This window comes from Capsella rubella, unplaced genomic scaffold (assembly GCF_000375325.1).
Source record: "Capsella rubella cultivar Monte Gargano unplaced genomic scaffold, Caprub1_0 scaffold_8, whole genome shotgun sequence".
Classification (NCBI taxonomy): Eukaryota; Viridiplantae; Streptophyta; class Magnoliopsida; order Brassicales; family Brassicaceae; genus Capsella; species Capsella rubella.
In genome coordinates this window covers 12,036,192-12,055,538 of record NW_006238916.1, presented here as the reverse complement: position 1 = coordinate 12,055,538, position 19,347 = coordinate 12,036,192, and the positions used below count along the sequence as shown (strand labels likewise).

The 19,347-nt window shown below is 41.1% G+C and overlaps 6 protein-coding genes across 6 annotated transcripts; 3 read left to right on the top strand and 3 right to left on the bottom strand.

Annotated features, from left to right (window-relative positions):
- Positions 1-1,389: 1,389 nt before the first annotated feature.
- LOC17876648 (pentatricopeptide repeat-containing protein At5g64320, mitochondrial) lies at positions 1,390-3,815 on the top strand. The gene has a single exon (XM_006279483.2). The coding sequence runs from the start codon at positions 1,430-1,432 to the stop codon at positions 3,614-3,616; it is 2,187 nt and encodes a 728-aa protein (XP_006279545.1). The 5' UTR covers positions 1,390-1,429; the 3' UTR covers positions 3,617-3,815.
- A 311-nt stretch (positions 3,816-4,126) lies between these two features.
- Positions 4,127-4,855, bottom strand: LOC111831471 (classical arabinogalactan protein 1). The gene has a single exon (XM_023785688.1). The coding sequence runs from the start codon at positions 4,742-4,744 to the stop codon at positions 4,349-4,351; it is 396 nt and encodes a 131-aa protein (XP_023641456.1). The 5' UTR covers positions 4,745-4,855; the 3' UTR covers positions 4,127-4,348.
- Positions 4,856-5,536: 681 nt separating this feature from the next.
- On the bottom strand, positions 5,537-8,558 carry LOC17875789 (bifunctional riboflavin biosynthesis protein RIBA 1, chloroplastic). The gene is made up of 7 exons (XM_006279547.2): positions 8,137-8,558; positions 7,560-7,899; positions 7,242-7,463; positions 6,833-7,155; positions 6,610-6,739; positions 6,212-6,508; positions 5,537-6,126 (listed from the first exon to the last, which is right to left on the bottom strand). Exons 1-7 carry the CDS (start codon positions 8,193-8,195, stop codon positions 5,893-5,895), a joined length of 1,605 nt encoding a protein of 534 aa, XP_006279609.1. The 5' UTR covers positions 8,196-8,558; the 3' UTR covers positions 5,537-5,892.
- A 1,079-nt stretch (positions 8,559-9,637) lies between these two features.
- Positions 9,638-12,150, top strand: LOC17875807 (dicarboxylate transporter 2.1, chloroplastic). The gene is made up of 4 exons (XM_006280195.2): positions 9,638-10,544; positions 10,923-11,236; positions 11,322-11,770; positions 11,872-12,150. The coding sequence occupies exons 1-4, from the start codon at positions 9,741-9,743 to the stop codon at positions 11,985-11,987; spliced, it is 1,683 nt and encodes a 560-aa protein (XP_006280257.1). The 5' UTR covers positions 9,638-9,740; the 3' UTR covers positions 11,988-12,150.
- A 461-nt stretch (positions 12,151-12,611) lies between these two features.
- LOC17876360 (dicarboxylate transporter 2.2, chloroplastic) lies at positions 12,612-15,263 on the top strand. Its single transcript, XM_006280204.2, has 4 exons — positions 12,612-13,474; positions 13,573-13,886; positions 14,019-14,467; positions 14,591-15,263. Exons 1-4 carry the CDS (start codon positions 12,704-12,706, stop codon positions 14,704-14,706), a joined length of 1,650 nt encoding a protein of 549 aa, XP_006280266.1. The 5' UTR covers positions 12,612-12,703; the 3' UTR covers positions 14,707-15,263.
- Positions 15,138-19,347, bottom strand: LOC17876156 (splicing factor 3B subunit 1). Its single transcript, XM_006281970.2, has 2 exons — positions 19,228-19,347; positions 15,138-19,147 (listed from the first exon to the last, which is right to left on the bottom strand). Exon 2 carries the CDS (start codon positions 19,103-19,105, stop codon positions 15,296-15,298), a length of 3,810 nt encoding a protein of 1,269 aa, XP_006282032.1. The 5' UTR covers positions 19,106-19,147; positions 19,228-19,347; the 3' UTR covers positions 15,138-15,295.

Here is a 19,347-nt window from a genome sequence, read left to right as displayed (position 1 = left end):
TGGGTCCATTTCCCTAATTTTCTCTTCTCATTTTTTGCATATATCTCCTCTCACTTTCTTTCAAATTATTCCTCTCTATGTCCCTAATTTCTCTTCATGTGTTTTTGAATGTGGTTAGCTAGGACAAATTTTTACAAGTTACAAAAAAGTAAAGTTATGAACACATTTTTGTTTTTTAAGTTATGAAGACATTTACACTTAAGTGACTTATTGGATCCAAAACGCACTACTTGATTGGTTTGGTTCATCTAGCTAGTACTAGAGATATTAGTATATCATATTTACGGGCTTATTAATATCATACTAATATTACTTCACGAGATAGTTTTATACATTCACAATAGGTTTTCAATGGTTGTTGGTTGATGACAAAAACAAAATAAGGAAGGAAAAGTTAGAGGAAATATTAAAAGAGAGCATTAAAAACAAAGGTTGTTCAGACATACATAAATGGAGGATAGAGATAGAAGAAAGTGGTCCATAAGAATGTCAGCTATGTATATTTAGTAGCTATCCTTCTCATTGCGACTATATGTAGATAGATCCATGAGATCTTCATCTAAGTAACTTTGCATTTTTAGAATGGTAGAGTTAGTTGCTGTGTTTGATCTAACCAGTGTGATCGAGTAGTTAGATTACAACTTAATTAGATCTTATTATAAGTGTGATCGAGTAGTTAGATTACAGAATGATTAATGAAACACGTTTTTAATATATACAACTAATTATTCTTTAGTTATATTATGATTTTGGTTTCGAATCACATAGTAGTATAGTACTATAAAGAAACATGTACATATGATCATGATTGATGGTCATATTCAAGAACCAATCCAATCACCACGTTATAACTCTTACCTCCACATATATAACCCATGGCCATAATTATAAAATGGCCACATATTGATTGGATTGTTGCGAGCGATTAAAAACATAAGTGCTCTTTTGTTTTTTTTTTGTTTTTAATACACAAAGTAATAATGTGATATTTTATATTATATATATATATATCACATTAACATTTATATGCATACAGCATATATACATATATAAAAAAAGTTTGCATTATTGATGATGGTGTTGGTGTTGGAGATAAGGGTGGCGAGTGGCGACATCGCCTTCGTATGTTAAAAAGCTACAAGTAAAATTGTCGGTTCCAATCAAACCGGATCTACTCACCCGACGGTCAAAAGGAACCGTTAATGATGAAATCTAACGGTGAGGATCAATCCAAAGTCACTTCCGGTTCGGTTGTTTTTAAAGACGAATATTCGAACCCTCTTAAGCAGCGAGAAGGTTTCAGGGCTCATAAGGGTAAATTAGTAAATAACAAGTGTTCTAACTTCTAAAAGATGTTCTTCTCTCTCATCAGAACCTGAGAGAGCGAGGTCTCAGTAAAATCCTCTTTCAGAGATTTAATGTGGCGTTTATGGTTATGCTAGCAAGATCAAAGCTTGCTCTAAATGTGAGCAGAAGATCACAGTCTTTGCTGAGAGTCTCCTATTACGCGGTTCTCTCATCTGGATTCTGCGGCGGCGGCGATGACGTCGGCGGTTCAACGGAAAACGGGGCTGCCGCTTCAGCCAACGAATGGGAGAAACTTCTTAAACCATTCGATATCGATTCTCTCAGGAATTCAATCCATAAGATCACTCCTTTTCAGCTCTATAAGCTACTTGAGTTACCACTCGACGTTTCGACATCAATGGAGTTGTTCTCATGGACCGGTTCTCAAAAGGGTTATCGTCACTCCTTCGATGTGTATCAAGTGCTTATAAGTAAGCTTGGTGCGAATGGTGAGTTTAAGACTGTTGATAGATTGTTGATGCAGATGAAAGATGAAGGAATCGTTTTTAGAGAATCTCTTTTCATTTCGATTATGAGAGATTACGGAAAAGCTGGGTTTCCTGGACAAACCACGAGATTGATGTTGGAGATGAGGAGTGTGTTTTCCTGTGAACCCACTTTTAAATCTTACAATGTTGTCTTGGAGATTTTGGTTGCTGGTAATTGTCACAAAGTTGCAGCTAATGTGTTCTACGATATGCTTAGCAGAAAAATCCCACCAACGCTTTTCACATTTGGAGTTGTGATGAAAGCTTTCTGTGCGGTTAATGAGATAGATTCGGTTCTGTCTCTGCTTAGGGACATGACGAAGCATGGCTGTGTCCCAAACTCGGTGATTTACCAGACTCTTATCCATTCCTTATCCAAGTGTAATAGAGTGAACGAATCGCTTCAACTTCTTGAGGAGATGTTTCTGATGGGTTGTACCCCTGATGCTGAGACGTTTAATGATGTTATCCTTGGTCTTTGTAAGTTTGATCGGATTAACGAAGCTGCTAAAATGGTTAACCGGATGCTGATCAGAGGGTTTGCTCCTGATGATATAACTTACGGTTATTTGATGAATGGACTTTGTAAGATAGGTCGCGTTGATGCTGCTAAGGATCTTTTTTTCAGAGTCCCGAAGCCTAATGTTCTCATCTTCAACACTCTTATTCACGGTTTTGTGACTCACGATAGACTTGATGATGCTAAAGCTATTTTATCAGATATGGTATCGTCCTATGGTATCGATCCTGATGTCTGCACGTTTAACTCGCTGATCTATGGATATTGGAAGAAGGGTCTTGTGGGTATAGCTCTGGAAGTTCTTCGCGACATGAGAAATAAGGGATGTAAGCCTAACGTCTACTCTTATACTATTTTAGTTGATGGTTTCTGTAAATTAGGAAAGATAGATGAAGCCTACAATGTTCTGAATGACATGTCTGCCGATGGACTGAAACTCAACACTGTTGGTTATAACTGTTTGATATCTGCTTTCTGCAAGGAACATCGAATCCCGGAGGCTGTAGAGATATTCAGAGAGATGCCGAGAAAAGGCTGTAAACCCGATGTGTACACATTTAATTCGCTGATATCTGGTCTTTGTGAGGTCGATGAAATAGAGCATGCCTTATGGTTACAAAGAGACATGATATCTGAAGGTGTTGTTGCTAACACTGTTACTTACAACACGCTGATCAACGCGTTTCTCAGAAGAGGCGATATCAAAGAAGCTCGTAAACTAGTCAACGAGATGGTTTTCCAGGGATCCCCGCTTGATGAGATAACCTACAATAGTCTGATAAAAGGACTGTGCAGGGCCGGGGAGGTAGATAAAGCGAGAAGCTTGTTTGAAAAGATGTTAAGAGATGGGCTTGTGCCGAGCAGCATCTCGTGCAACATACTTATAAACGGGCTCTGCAGAAGCGGGATGGTGGAAGAAGCGGTTGAATTTCAGAAAGAGATGGTTCTTAGAGGATCGACACCAGACATTGTGACATATAATAGTCTGATAAACGGTCTGTGTAGGGCCGGTAGGATAGAAGATGGTGTGGCAATGTTCAAGAAGCTTCAGGCTGAAGGAATAAAGCCTGATACGGTGACGTATAACACTTTGATGAGTTGGTTGTGCAAAGGAGGTTATGTTTATGAAGCTTGCTTGCTTCTGGATGAAGGAATCGAAGATGGTTTTGTTCCAAATGATAGAACATGGTCAATTTTGTTACGGAGTCTCATCCCCCAAGAAACACTGGATAGACGAAGGTTTTATGATGGCGTTTTCTGAAACTTAAAAGAGAACAAGTTTTGTATGGTTAGTGTAACTGTGGAATGTGTAATTTGCCGTGTAACTCTTCATTTGGTCATTGGGCTAAATTGTTTTTACTAGTAGACTTTGTAATGTTTATGTATACAAAAAAAATTCGGACATTTAATTTAGGCATGTTACCATATATTTCTTAAAGCAGATTACACTTTTCTTGAAACTATTGCAACTTGTAACGTGTAGATCATGATGTTGTTTCACTTAACAGTTGTATATCTCTTCATATTGTAACTTGTAAATGTAGAGTTATAGATCATGACTTTGTTTAGCTTGACCCAAGAGTAGTAGTCATTACGCTTAGTTTGCTTAGCTAGTTATTCTCATAATTAATTTAGGCATGTTACCTTACTTTTATCATGAACTAAATTATACACTTTCGTCATGATTCTGTTGCAGTTTACCGTGATTTTGTCTTTTGGGTTAATTTTTCTTTTATATCAGATCATATTAGTTGAATAAAGAATATATCCATAATTTGTAAAACTGATAAATCATAGATAAAAATATTGGATAGGTACAACGATCATAGGAGTAGATCCTGATATATAAATATAAAATGAAGAGAAAATTAAGGAATCATGGTCATCTCTCTAAGCAAAACTCATAATAAGTAGTAGTATATATCTTAAAATAAAATAAATAAAATAAAATAAAAACTCCTCAAATCAGAGAAGAAGCTTCGTTCGTCGGAACCTAGATAACAAAAACGGCGGCGGTTAAGATAAGAGCCACAGAACCGAAGACAGCGTAAGTGTTGGAAACGGCGGCGCCCTGAGAAGGACCAGGAGCTTCGGTAGGAGAATCGGAGATCATGGGTGGAGATAAAGCCGGCGAGTCAGAGGTGGGAGAATCAGCAAGAGGAGGAGAAGGAGGGGAAGCGGATGAATCAGGAGTCAATGCATTGACTGCGGGAGAAGGAGAAGGAGAAACCTCAGGTGCAGAAGTAGTAGTAGTAGTAGGAGAAGGAGCCGGTGATGAGATCCGTCTTCCTCCGACTTTAGATGGAGCTGGAGCTGGCGACTGAGCCACCGCTGAAGATATCAAAAGAGCTGCGAGAAGAACGAATCCAAGAGATTTCGAAAAAGCCATTGCAAAAGAGAGAGAGAGAATGAGATTCGAATGAAGCTTTTGTTGTGTCTTTGGTAAGCTTTATTATTCTAGAGTAGTTGTGTTTTTTTTTGCTTTCAAGTATTATGACAAAACTAGGAGAAGGGGTTTGTTTATATAGACAAGGAAGAAGTGTGGGATGCACTGTTTTTACGGGGTAGGGTGAATCTCAACCGTGATATGAAAAAACGAGGACCGACTTAGATCTAACGGTTGATAAATATCATATGCTACAGAAGAAAACAGGGTGTGAGACCTGAGACGAGACGACTAGTCAGAAAGAAAGAAAAAGAGAACGCGGTTGGCTCAAACCTTTTCTTCTCCCCCTTGACTACGGCGCTAACGGCTCTATGACAGCTGTTGATTAGTGAATCACAAGCGTACACGTGTTTGGTCGCATTGACGCGTGATTTGTGTAATATGGCCGTTGTGTTGTGTTGTGATGATTCATGATATATTATTATTTTTCTTAAACGGTCGACTTCTTTGGAAGCTTTGGTTCCACATGGTCCACTCTGTTCCTTTTTTTTTTCCATTTTTCCTTTTTTCTTATGCTTTTCCTCTTTCTTCTTTTTGAGTTAATAAAAATATTTATATATAGATGTTCTGATTTGATAATTTTTATTGTTTAGTATCAATCCTAATTTTTGCAAGATAGCAAAAATACTTCTTTGCTTTTGCCTTGAACTGTTGTTGTTGTTCAGAGTTCAGAGTTCAGACAGTGTTTTCCAGTTTCCAGGAGAGAGACGTAAACTGAAACTAGAATGCTATATATATAAAAAAAAAATATGAATTTTCACTTATTTTAAATGTTAGAAAAAAAGGTTTTACAACGAATCAACCAAAAGGATGATGACACACTTCAAAGCTGGCCTCTTTTTCACAGCTCCACAACTATTCTCAAATTCAGACAACAACAACTAACAAATGATGAAAAAATTTGTAAAACACAAGAATTGTAGGGAAACAAATAAATCAGACATTAGATTAGAACATAAACCACTCTAATCAAGTTTCTCTGACAGATCAAAAGTCTTTTTCTTCTTCTTCTGTGTCAATTTCTTTCCTCGTTCTTCAAGTATTGTATCTATATTTCTTGATTTGATTCTGTTCTTCATGGTTTTGCAAGCTTAGGACTCAGATTCAGACTCAGTCTTCTCCACAACATCCCCTTTGAACTTCAACCCATACATGTGACCCATCTTGGTCCGCTTTGTCTCCAAGTATCTCTTATTTTCCTTTGTGATGAGACTCAATAGAGGGACTCTCCCAACAATTGCTAACCCATATCCCTTCAGGCCTACGTACTTAGCTGGATTATTTGTCATCAACTTCATCGTCCTCACGCCTAAATCCCTCAGTATCTGCATATTCAAGGAGAATTAGTAATACACCCCGAAAATACATGTTTTCTTTCTTGCATGCTAATCCGAGCTTGGTTTATAATACCTGTGCACCAATTCCATACTCTCTAGAATCAACAGGAAGTCCTAATTCCTCGTTAGCTTCAACCGTGTCTCGGCCAGCATCTTGCAGATTGTAAGCTCGAAGCTTGTGTCCCAAACCGATCCCTCTTCCTTCATGTCCACGAAGGTAAACCAACACACCGCGACCAGTAGACTCGATCTGCTGCATCGCAAGAGCTAGCTGGTTCCCGCAATCGCACCTTGCAGACCCAAATATGTCTCCTGTGAGACATTCAGAATGAACCCTCACGAGAATGTCTTGACCGTCACCAATCTCACCCTGCCACAATTTCAAACAAATGGCTTTTGGTTAAATCTCATCAGATGTTCTGAATACAATTGGATATTTTCAATGGAGATATTTCTAAGCATTGCTTTTACCTTAACCATTGCAATGTGCTCTATTCCGTCTAATATGGACTTATAGCAGTAAGCTGTGAAAGGTCCCCACATTGTTGGGATCCGAGCTGCAGAAGAACGTTCTACAAGTTTATCTCTCTTCCTTCTATATCTGTTAAATTCAGAAACATAAAGTTCGTTCTTTAGCTTCAAGAAGCAGAGAGATTATAACAGACACAAAGCGTTGAAATTTACAATACTTTACCTGATCAAATCTGCAATGGAAACAATTTTCAGGTTATTCTCGGCGGCAAATTCACGGAGTTTTGGTAATCTAGCCATTGAACCGTCATCATCGACAACTTCACAAAGTACTCCAACAGGATCCAGTCCAGCTAAAACAGTAAGATCAACAGATGCCTCAGTGTGTCCAGCCCTTTTCAGAACCCCGCCGTCCCGATACTTCAGGGGGAAGATATGACCTGGACGGTTGAAATCCTCGGGCTTAGAATCTCTTGATGCAAGAGACAATATCGTCGTGGCCCTATCACGAGCTGATACTCCAGTTGTTGTACCATGTTTAGCATCCTGTGAAGACAAAGTATGATGAGCAAGCAAATTAGATAATCACCAGAAGGACCAAGATCAGAGGTATTTGAGAGTCTAATACGTACCACAGTCACTGTGAATGCAGTACAGAGCTTTTCTTCGTTCTCCTTCTGATTCACCATTAGAGGAAGGTGCAATCTCTCGAGATCATCATCTTTCATGCTCACACAAACTATCCCAGTTCCATGTTTCACAATAAAAGCCATAGCCTCAGGTGTTGCCAACTGAGCAGCCATTACCAAATCCCCTTCATTTTCTCTATCTTCATCATCCACAACCACCACAAGCTGCAACATTACCCCCAAAATCAGTCAATCGAGGAAAAACAAACAAACAAGAACATTTGAAGACTCTGATCTTCACAAAGCAAAAGAAAAACGAACCTTTCCTTGGCGTATATCTTCAATGGCCTCAGGGATTGAAGAGAAACCTGGTGTTGGTAAATCCAACTCAAAGTCATCATCTTCAGAAACAAATCCATTGGCTGGTGCAGGAGCTGAATCTGGAGCAAGTGTTCCAAGTGAAACAGAATCAGCCTGCAACGGTTGTTCGGTCCGATCATCAGCGAGAGACCCATTGGTGAATGAGAGCAGATCATCTTCTCTAGAGATCACTTGAGCCATAACTTTTCCAGTGGTTTTAATGGCAAATGATGATGAGTGGTTAGGTGGTAAACTAAGACGCTGTAGTCCATGGAGCAATGTAGTAGAGCTTTGGCTCAGTCTGCACAGAACCATACAAATCATTAAGGCAAAAGGAGTGAAGAAGCAAACAATTCGTTCAGTGAAAACAATATGAATCTCACGATCCATTCTAAGATCACGATCTAAGCTGCAAATTCGAATTGAATCTGTATTCGAGTCAAAACATAATCAGATTCCCCCAGAAATCAATTAACTAATTAAGAAAAACAAATTCGAAGGTTAGAAAAAGAAGAGATTTGGAAGAAAAAAGGCTAACCTTGAGCGGGAAAGAGAGATGGTGGAAGGAGACGATGACGATAGATTGATCGAAGACATTGTTTTATGAAAAAATAAAGAGAAACCCTTATCGAAAAATCAAAACTTTGGGGTAGATTTCTAGTCCACGATCTCCCACTTGGGTTCTTCGATTAGTAGGTGAGAGATCGGAGGCTTTATCAAGGAAGAGAAGAAGAAAAAGAAGAAGAAGAAGAAGAAGAAGAAGATGCGGGGGAAAGTGAGAGAGGATGGGTGAGAGTTGCGGATGACGATAGCGATTAGCTAAGCTCTTTTCTTTTTTAATGGCGGCGCAATTTGGGGTAACGAAGAAAAGAAGTAGTAAGAATTTGTATTATCTTTTGGTAAAGAGATAGATAAGGAAGACACTTGCTTGGCTCTCTTGTCTTCTCCAACCATTTCTCAAGCAGCCGCCTTTTTTAGACTTTCTTTTTCATCCTCGTTCTTTTAGTTATACATATGTATCAACCACCGTGACTAATGCTATTTGCTTTCAAATGCTATTTATTTGTTTTCTTATGTATAAATCTCTCATTATCTCTTTCATTAAGACAGAAGAAATTAATCATTTGTATTGAGAACTTGTGATCATAGTGGAATGATGTGCTAATATAAAGACTGTCTCTATTGTGGATCTAACTATGAACATTATTCAGTTGTATATGTATAGTTTTGCATATAAAATTAGCTCAGTCGAATTTCATATGTAACCAAAGATTTTAAACTGTGTAGTGAAAAACTATTAGACTATAAATAAATTCAACTAAACAGATCAGCTATGTCAATATTATTTGATTGATTGATTGATTATAATATATAGACACAAATATTACAATTGTTTTCACATTGGTGTGATCTATCGAATATCCATGCTAGTAACTTGATAAACATACACATGTTTCCCCGTTACAACTCGGAATCGGATTCCCATCATGTTCTTCTCTGTTAAGCACTTAAAGCTAGCTAGTATATGGTATGAAGAAAATGTCAAAAACTGTTAAGAAAATAAAAGGGCTTGTAGAAAATGTCCAAGATTCCAAATAATCCTTGGGTCGTCTTATGTATAAGTGATAATTGTAATAATAAAAAATTATTTGAGTGGCAGTCCATTCCCAAATTCCCATGAGCCATGACCATATGATGAGATACCAACCGCACATTGTTTGAGTGTTTCCATCCTCACTTCTTGGTCGGAATGGCCCATGCAGCAACATTTATGTGTAATCCGTGCTTCAAGAGAAAAAGATGCCTGTATTATAAATCATTTGTTTAATCATGTGTTTGCATCATACTATCATACTACTGTATGTACGTACCTTGGAAATGGAGTCATGGATTGAATGGGCACTAAAGAAAAAGAAAGAAAACAAAACACTGATTCGGTTCAATTGAAATATTGGTTCCTGGTTCGAATCGTCCGGTTTAAATTGAAGAACCGAAGACTTTTTTAGATTCAGTTTTTTTAATTTCACTTTCGATTCTTCCTTCCTTCACATGAATCACATCCACTCACCATCATTTGTTGTTACTCTCCGCCGGAATAAACACACTTCGCCGTCACTCTCTCTCTCTCTCTAATCGCCGGCGATGGAGAGTTTCGCTCTTCACTCTCTCTCCACCACCGCCACTTCCACCTTACTCTCTTATCACCATCACCATCCTTCACGTCTCTCTCTTCTCCGTCGTAACTCTTTGAGATCTCCGCCTTCGACAATCTCTCTCCGATCTCACTCCGTTCAACCTCTCTCCTTCCCTCTCCTCAAACCAATCCCTCGATTCTCCACACGAATCGCCGCCGCACCACAAGACAACGCTCCTCCTCCATCTCCGTCTCCGTCTCCTCAGTTGCCACAAGGAGCGAAGCTCGTCCCTCTGATTCTCTCCGTCTCCGTCGGTCTTATCCTCCGATTCGCTGTTTCCGTGCCGGAAGGAGTCACTCCACAAGGTTGGCAACTACTCTCGATCTTCCTCTCAACAATCGCTGGTCTCGTCCTTAGTCCTCTCCCAGTCGGAGCTTGGGCTTTCATCGGCCTCACCGCTTCCATCGTCACCAAGACGCTTTCTTTCTCAGCCGCTTTCTCGGCCTTCACTAGCGAGGTCATCTGGTTGATCGTTATCTCTTTCTTCTTCGCTCGTGGATTCGTTAAAACTGGTCTCGGCGATAGAATCGCTACTTACTTTGTCAAATGGCTTGGGAAGAGTACTTTGGGTTTATCGTATGGTCTCACGCTTAGTGAAGCTTTGATTGCTCCTGCAATGCCTAGTACTACCGCTAGAGCTGGCGGCATTTTCTTGCCCATCATCAAGTCTCTATCGCTCTCTGCTGGAAGTAAACCGGGAGATCCCTCTTCCAGGAAACTAGGCTCTTACCTGATCCAATCCCAGTTCCAGGTTTTTCCTTGTTTATGCGCTTTGAATCATGAGTTGACGTATCACTTCTGTTCTCGAAATTTGTATTCCTTGGCTCCAATGTTTAACTAGTAGTGCGTGCGATTTGATTCTGAGAAACAAAGTTTGCACTTTGCATTTTGGTCGAGTTTGTGTCTCAATCTGAGGGCTGCTTTGATGTTATGTATTATACTCGAGCCATCTCTTCAGCAGTCTCGATCATCAATACCGAACCTTTTAATGGCCCTCGAGGCTGCATTAGTTTAGAGTCGTGAAAGTTTCTTTCTTTTTGTTAGAGTCTCTGAGTATGTGACTTAGAGAATTTTTGAAACTTTTTAAACTCCAATTCTGCTTCTCTAATTCTGTTCTGATCTTTGACAGTGCGCTGGGAACTCTAGTGCTCTTTTCTTGACAGCTGCAGCTCAAAATTTGCTGTGTCTCAAGTTAGCCGAGGAGCTTGGAGTAGTGATCTCAAACCCGTGGGTTTCTTGGTTTAAGGCCGCTAGTCTACCCGCTATCATATCGCTTCTTTGTACTCCATTTATCCTTTATAAGCTTTATCCTCCCGAAACCAAGGACACACCGGATGCTCCAGGTATTGCTGCAACGAAGCTCAAGCAAATGGGCCCTGTCACTAAAAATGAATGGATAATGGTCGGTACAATGCTTCTTGCTGTCACTCTTTGGATCTGTGGGTAAGTCATAGATAACTCTCATGTTAATTTGAATCAATAGCGGTGGTTAAATTCTGAGCATTACATGGGCTAATACCATACGCAGAGAAACTCTCGGAATACCAAGTGTTGTAGCTGCGATGATCGGTCTCTCCATACTTCTTCTGCTTGGTGTCCTCAATTGGGACGATTGCCTAAGCGAAAAATCAGCATGGGACACGTTAGCTTGGTTTGCTGTCTTGGTGGGAATGGCAGGACAGCTCACAAACCTCGGTGTTGTAACATGGATGTCTGATTGTGTAGCCAAAGCTCTCCAATCTCTCTCCTTGAGCTGGCCTGCAGCGTTTGGACTTCTCCAAGCAGCTTACTTCTTCATTCACTACCTTTTTGCAAGTCAAACCGGTCATGTCGGAGCGCTCTTCTCAGCTTTCCTTGCTATGCATATAGCAGCAGGTGTTCCGGGCATTGTAGCTGCACTTGCTTTAGCTTACAACACCAATCTTTTTGGTGCTTTGACCCATTACAGTAGCGGTCAAGCCGCTGTCTATTATGGAGGTAAGTATCTAAAAAATTCTCGTCCATGAACAGAACAGAAAGAGAGGTCTATCTGTGTGGTAAAGTCTCTTATGTTTGTCTCTCTTTCTTTTTTCTTGCAGCGGGTTATGTTGATCTGCCTGATGTATTCAAGATTGGATTCATTATGGCGACGATCAATGCGATAATCTGGGGAGTAGTTGGAACTTTCTGGTGGAAATTTTTGGGTCTCTACTAAGAGTTCCACGGAAGAAGAAGTTGTTCTTGTTCAAAGGCTTCATTTACTTTTTCTACGTGCAATTAGAGAAGCAGACAATTCTTTGTCACATAACATAGATATACAGAGAGATCTTCTATATCGATTTGTTTCTCTTATAATAATATCGTATTTCTTCTTTGCAGAGCATGTTTAAAGAAAAAAAAGATAATGAAGCTTTTGTTTTTGTTAAAACAAAAAAATACTTTACAAGGACCGATTTTCAAATACTTGAAAGCTAAATAAGAAAATAACTCAAAAAAATAAGTTAGCTCCCACAGCCACAAGCATCACTCTCGTATTTGTCCTTGGATGATACGATGCTGTTTTTGTATGCTACAAACTCTCCCCACCATGTTGTTGTTATGCAATGATGTTATTAAATTGTTATATCATCACATGTTACGTCTCCTACGAGGAAAAATAATTTGACTACTTAGATCATTTTAAGATGATTACAACTAGAACAAAACATATATATGTACTTGTTTTATTCGTAGATGGCAAAACTGAAAATCTATACATTCATTCATATTTTTAAAAAGTATGATGAATAATGAGGAAAATAACAATAACGTTTTGTTGAAACTTTTTCATTTAAAAAAAAAAACATTTAAAAACAGGAATCAAAACAGAAAATAATAAAATATCGATTTCCCTCCTCCGGCGAGAAACTAAATCGGAAAAATCTGCCGGCGATGCAGAGTTTGGCTGTCCGTTCTCTCTCAGTCTCCACTTACTCATCAGCAACCTATCTCTATCTCCGCCGTTATCCTCCCAAATCATTTTCTTCGATTCCTATTTACTCATCCCCTACACTCAGATCACTCTCCATCTCCTCCGCTAGATTTACTCTTCACGCCACCGCCTCCTCCTCACCGGAGAAACAAAACGAACCTCTCCCTCCTCCTCCTCCTCCGCCGCAACAGCAAGGAGCGAAGCTAATACATCTGACAATCTCCATCTCAATAGGTCTCGTGGTCCGGTTCTTAATCCCGAGACCAGAACAAGTGACCTCACAAGGATGGCAATTACTCTCAATCTTCCTATTCACAATCTCAGGTCTCGTCCTTGGTCCTCTCCCAGTAGGTGCTTGGGCTTTCGTTGGCTTAACCGCTTCAATCGTCACCAAAACGCTCCCTTTCTCAACCGCTTTCGCAGCTTTTACTAACGAGCTCATCTGGCTAATCGCGATTTCTTTCTTCTTCGCTCGTGGATTCATCAAAACGGGTCTTGGCGACAGAATCGCTACTTACTTCGTCAGATGGCTTGGCAAAAGCACTCTCGGTTTATCCTATGGTCTTGCCTTCTGTGATACCCTTATGGGCTTGATTATGCCGTCTACCATGGCTAGAGCCGGTGGCGTTTTCTTGCCCGTCATTAAATCTCTGTCTCTCTCCGCCGCAAGTTATCCCGGAGATCCGTCCTCGAGAAAATTGGGATCTTTTCTTATTCAAACCCAATTGCAGGTTAACTAATTCAATACTCAACAAGCTTCTGGCGCTTTTCTTATAGCTTTGGTCTCTTGATGAGTTTAGTTTTAAGGGTTTATGTTTCTATGTGACAGTGTTCAGGAGCTTCTGGTGCGATTCTTCTCACATCAGCTGCACAAAACTTGCTATGTCTCAAACTCGCCAGAGAAGTTGGTGTTGTAATCTCGAATCCATGGATCACTTGGTTTAAAGTCGCCAGTGTTCCTGCGTTTGTTTCTCTTCTTTGTACACCTCTCATCATCTACAAGCTCTACCCTCCTGAGCTGAAACACACACCTGAAGCTCCGGCTGCAGCTGCTAAGAAGCTGGAGCGATTAGGTCCCATCACCAAAAACGAATGGATCATGCTCGGTGCTATGGCTTTCACCGTCTCTCTTTGGGTTTTCGGGTAAGGTTTCTTGCAAAACAACAGCATTAGTATCATCTTAGAGATTTTAGCATAAAACTAATCACATACTAATAGAACCGTACGTCTGTGATCAAACATTTCATCCAACTATTTGATGGTGACTTCTTGCAGAGAGGCAATAGGAATAGCAAGCGTTGTATCCGCGATGATCGGTCTATCAATACTTCTGCTGTTAGGAGTCATAAACTGGGACGATTGTCTCAGTGACAAATCAGCTTGGGACTCGCTCACTTGGTTTGCGGTTTTGATTGGTATGGCTGGACAGCTAACAAACCTCGGTGTCATTGCTTGGATGTCGGATGGTGTGGCCAAACTGCTACAATCCCTCTCCCTGACTTGGCCAGCTTCATTTATGATTCTCCAGGCTTGTTATCTCTTGATCCATTATCTATTTGCAAGCCAGACTGGTCACGCAGGAGCACTCTATCCTCCTTTCTTGGCGATGCAAATCGCTGCTGGAGTGCCGGGGGTTCTAGCAGCACTTTGCTTGGCTTTCAATAACAATCTCTCTGGTGCTTTGGCACATTATAGTGGTGGACCAGCTGCTTTATATTACGGAGGTCCGTTTTCTTCTCTTTCTATGTTTTTTTCTTTCTATCTTCTTTCTTATATCCTTAGTTACTGAATCAATCGTCCCTTCAAACATTTTTTCTTGCAATGATTTTCTTGGTCTGGATCTGCAGCTGGGTATGTTGATCTGAAAGATATGTTTAGAATCGGGTTCGTGATGGCTCTTGTACAAGCGATCATCTGGGGAGGTGTTGGATCTTTTTGGTGGAAATTTTTGGGTCTCTACTGAAACCAGTCCCTGAGCATTTGACCAGACCCAGTCCAAACAGAACCATACTTTCGGTTTTAAGGGTATATCAATTGAAAAATATCTGGTATTCAAGATCTCATTCCAGTTCACAGCCAAATACCAATTTGCTTGTGTTATTATTAAGTGTTAGACCTTAGAACAACATCCTGTCTTACGTCGGCAACGAAATTTTTAATTCAGCCTGAACCGAAATCAACCACTTTGAAGTTAGTTACATGCCGACCAACGAAACTAAATTTCAGTACAAACCGACGCAATAATGTAAAGGCCGAGGCCTAATTTTCACCGGAGTCTCGCAATATGACAAGATCTAAAAGCTCTGATTATTTAGTGTCTTAAAAGATTTCTACGTTATTTCCTGATCCTGCAGCTGTAATGCATAACCAATAACATGAAACTAAGTCAATAACAAACACTAAAAAGTGAGGCTAGGTTTCGGAGTTTGCAGAAGAAAAAAAGAACCGAGAGTTTTATACAAAGCAAACCTTTGCAATAAAGCCAATACCAAAAACTACACGAGACTGGAGAGTAAAAGAGTAACTTAGAATCCAGAAAGATTGTGATTCTTTCACACAAACATTGTTAACTCTGGTCGGCTATACACGTTGTTCTGCTCATCTTCAAGAACCGGGTAAGCAGCAACAAGCGTGTCCTGGGCACCAATGTACAGAGAATTGTAAATCTTCCAGTATACTTCGCGGACTTTACGTGCCGGATGAAACAAACCCTGCAGACAATAGTTCAGAATTACAGCTGCACCTAATGCAACTCGCATTCCTTCAATAGCTTCCATGACTGCGTTAATGACGTGGGGAGATGTCTCAAAAATGTTGGGCCAAATGAAGTTAAGCAAGTGAACCAGAGCATCTTCGCATCCCAAACCAGCTACACCTAAGGCCATATGTTTCACGGCTGAAGCGGCAGTTTGTCTATGAACCAAATCTCTGTCCATGAGAGCGTCCTCGAGCAACGGTGTGACTGCGTATATGTAATCTTTGCCCATTTCTCCAATGTACTCGAAGAGGAAGGAAAGAGATTTCAGAACACCGTTTTGGACGTTTAGCTCTGGAACACGGTACTCATTCATCAAAGCAGGTAAGACGGTGAAGGGAGAGCATGTTTCAGCAACAATGGCGATCGCGACTGTGGTACAAACACGGTTCTGACGTTCTTGGACTTTGAGATTGTTCAGCAAAGTGGCAAGAACGTCCTGTGGTCCAATGGCTTTGGCAATGTACCCGAAAGTGTTGACTGTGGCACGACGAATACCTTTCTTATGCGCCTTCAGCATTTCAAGAAGCTCAAAACAGATTCTCATCCATTCTCTGGCTGGAACAAATTCAGCCCCACGATCTGCAATCCTACCAACCAGGTCAATACAATTCTCTTGCACTTTCTCGTGCCTGTTCTTCAAAATCGGGGTCAGTCTTGGAAGAAGATCCTTAATAGGAGGAGTCATCTTTGTCATACCAATCACATTGACTATAGCTTTCAAAGCTCCAAGAATTGATCCCAAAACTTCTGGATACTCCTCCCCAAGATATTCATATAAGACAACACCAAGATGTCCCATCAACTGTTCCTCTCCACACTGCTTCATAATAACAGCAATTCTAGAAATAAGATCAGCAGCTTGTTGTCTGACCTTTGCACTCTTGTTGTTTAACCGCCACTTAATAGTACCACAGATCTGGGGAAGATAAGGCTTTACTCTCTGACCAAGAGCATTCACAACAGCACCGAAACCATTAAGCATCACATTAGCATCGTCACTAGTCTGTTCTTGGAAAGCATAAAGAATGCCATCTATGAGCAGTTCCTCCAATCTCGCATCAATATCAGATGCTCCTAGGTTTGTGACAACCTTGTCAATGGTTTCCATAACCATACGTCGATATGGTTCACTCTCGTCCTTGAGATCTTCAACAACTCTTCCCACAATATCTGCAACACCAACCTTGTTTGCAATCTCCACAGTAGTTTCAACAAGCTGCTTGTAGTTTCTCCTTTCCAGAGCCATTCTCCTAATCCAGAAATGCCTGAAAAACTCAGGCAGAATATCACTACGAATATAATCCGGTTCTACACCCTCTGTACTCACACACTGTTTCACCACCTTGAGGACAATCTTCTTCATCTCTTCATCTGGCGACTGGAACTCACGAATCAAAATAACCATCACCTCTTTTGTATAGTAGCTCGCATATATAGCATCCATCAAGGGGATGATAAAACCAATCGCCTTTAAGAAAGCAGCTAAAACTTTACCACGGTGCGACCTAATACCTTTCCACAAAGGCTTCAGAACAGAATCAAAGCTTTCAATACCATATGGAGCAGCAGCTTCAGCAAGAGCAGCCAGTGACAAAGCTGTAATAGTCCTAACCTTCTGGTTTTCATCACTGAGACCATGTTCAATAATTTCAACTAAAGACCTTAAGTGAGGTAGGACGGCACAGCCAATTAGTATCGCAATCTGCTGAACAATCTTAATTCCAGTGTGCCGTGCCTGCCATGACTTTTTACTCTGGCACACAGCTTTCAGGAAAGGCAAGAGTGCTGGGATACCAAGAGCTGAAGCCACCACACTGAAAGCTCTCGCTGTTGTGTTCCTCACATATTCATCAATGTTGTCAATATCAGGACGCATAGCTGCAATCATAGTGGCTAAACCAGCTGCTTTGCTAAGGTTAGAAATAATCTCTCTCCCTTCTACACGAGCATAATAATCTTCATCAATCAACAAAGGCTCAATAACAACAAGGATTTTGTGGACGTAAGGCCTTACCATCTCATCGAGTTTGTACAGAATCCTATCAATCACTTTGACCAAAAGATGCCTCTCTTGATCTTCTAAAGTGGGCTGCATGAGCAACGGCAAAATTTTATTAAACAAAGGACCTGCACCAAGCTCACGAGCCTTGTCAGTAAGCTGCCTCAATGCTGTTTTCCTCTGGGCAGGTGTTCCATTTTTAACCTTTAACAACAGTTTCATAATCTTGCGTTCTTTCTGCTCGTCAGGAGATAGCTCTTCTTCGTTCTCTTCATTCAACAGAGCTCCAAAGTACTGAAAATCCTCTGGTTTCATAAACGGCAAACCACCAGGAACTTCTTGGGGCACATCATACTGTTGCCCGCGGTTTTCCTCGGGAATAACGTAGCCAGGAGTTGCCATGGGTGTCGGAGTTGCCTGAAGTTTCCTGGCAGGGGTTCTTATGGGAACATATGAAGCAGGCGGATCCAAAACCTTGTATCCATCTTTAGGAAACATGGCATCAAGCTCTTCATCAGACAATGGTCTGTTTCTCTCCTCGATATCCTTCTCCCACCTTAGCAGATTGTGCTGCTCGGGGGTCATAGCACCACGGAAATTTAGCTGACCCGGCGTTGGAGTAGCCATATCAATCCCACCAATAGGGGTAACACCAGGAGTGTAAGCTGCACCAGGAGTGACTCCACCCATAGGTGTAGCACTCCCCATAGTGGCTGGAGTTTCGTCCCACCTTGAACGTTGACGCTTTGGGGTAGGCGTGGCAAGCCCTTTTGGAGTGCTGTCCCAAGTAACACCTGAAGGAGTGGCACCGGGAGTAACACCACCACCAGGGGTTGCATCAGAATCAGTCACACGACCAGGTGTAGGAGTTTCGTCCCATCTGTTCCTTCGTCCAGCAGATGGCGTGGCATCAGAAACTCTCCCTGGAGTTAGAGCATCCCATCGTCCAACCCCTGGAGCTGCATCAGTTGAATCCCAATCTGAACTTGCTGCTTTAGCTTTCTTTGCAGCAGAACCGTCTTCATCAGAATGATCCCACCTGTTTCTCCTCTTGGAAGAAGAAGAAGGAGGGGGAGGAGGAGCAGAATCTTTCTGATGCTTTGCAGCTTCTTCTTCCTCCTTCATTTTCTTAGCAATAAGCCTCATGGTTTCCTCTTTGTCCCTCTTTAAAGCAGCCTCCCTCATATGGTCAGCGTAAGTGGTAACACCAGAATCCGGCGTCTTCTCGCCCATAGCAAAGGCATCAACTCTATCAGGAGAAAGAACCCGATTTAGTCTCCTATTCCTATAGTCACCCTCACGTTCCGCAATAGTCTGCCGAGGTCTAAATCCGGCATCGTCATCTTCGTTGTGAGGACGAGCGACGTCATTGAGAATCGACCTAGGAGCAGTGTAAGACGCAAGCCGCTGAGCCACAAGCGAACCAGTGGAGTCCAGAAGCGGATCCTCTTCATCGTTGAGGGGAATAGAAGTCGAGTAGGATTCACGGTCGGTAGCTCCGTATAGATCGCGATCGAATGTCAAAGAAGTGAGAGAAGCAAGGTCTGCTTCCATCTTGCGTCTATCCTCTTGAGTTTTAGCGATCTCTGGATCTAGATCCGCCATTATCGATACCCGACGAAGCTTTCTCCAACAAAAAAGATACAACTGAGAAATTGAGCAAAGCAGTATATCAGAAACCAAATCATATCAAATCAAATATGAACGAAGATAGGAGAAGAACTTACCGCTTTATCGGGAACTAGGTCTGCTGATGATTGTGAGCAAGTAGAGCGTGAGAACAAATTAAAAGAAGAAGAAGAACTTAGGGTTTATCCAGATTCAAGCCAGACAAAAAAAAAAAAGGA

Excerpts from the sequence above, each read along its gene's own strand:
- LOC17876648 (XM_006279483.2), top strand. The coding sequence starts at position 1,430 with ATGGTTATGCTAGCAAGATCAAAGCTTGCTCTAAATGTGAGCAGAAGA.
- LOC111831471 (XM_023785688.1), bottom strand. The coding sequence starts at position 4,744 with ATGGCTTTTTCGAAATCTCTTGGATTCGTTCTTCTCGCAGCTCTTTTG.
- LOC17875789 (XM_006279547.2), bottom strand. The coding sequence starts at position 8,195 with ATGTCTTCGATCAATCTATCGTCATCGTCTCCTTCCACCATCTCTCTT. Across the intron at positions 7,900-8,136 it reads ATCTCTCTTTCCCGCTCAAG|ACTGAGCCAAAGCTCTACTA; the intron begins GTTAGCCTTTTT and ends GGTTCTGTGCAG. Across the intron at positions 6,509-6,609 it reads AGCACATTGCAATGGTTAAG|GGTGAGATTGGTGACGGTCA; the intron begins GTAAAAGCAATG and ends AAATTGTGGCAG.
- LOC17875807 (XM_006280195.2), top strand. The coding sequence starts at position 9,741 with ATGGAGAGTTTCGCTCTTCACTCTCTCTCCACCACCGCCACTTCCACC. Across the intron at positions 10,545-10,922 it reads TGATCCAATCCCAGTTCCAG|TGCGCTGGGAACTCTAGTGC; the intron begins GTTTTTCCTTGT and ends GATCTTTGACAG. Across the intron at positions 11,237-11,321 it reads GTCACTCTTTGGATCTGTGG|AGAAACTCTCGGAATACCAA; the intron begins GTAAGTCATAGA and ends TACCATACGCAG.
- LOC17876360 (XM_006280204.2), top strand. The coding sequence starts at position 12,704 with ATGCAGAGTTTGGCTGTCCGTTCTCTCTCAGTCTCCACTTACTCATCA. Across the intron at positions 13,887-14,018 it reads GTCTCTCTTTGGGTTTTCGG|AGAGGCAATAGGAATAGCAA; the intron begins GTAAGGTTTCTT and ends GACTTCTTGCAG. Across the intron at positions 14,468-14,590 it reads AGCTGCTTTATATTACGGAG|CTGGGTATGTTGATCTGAAA; the intron begins GTCCGTTTTCTT and ends CTGGATCTGCAG.
- LOC17876156 (XM_006281970.2), bottom strand. The coding sequence starts at position 19,105 with ATGGCGGATCTAGATCCAGAGATCGCTAAAACTCAAGAGGATAGACGC.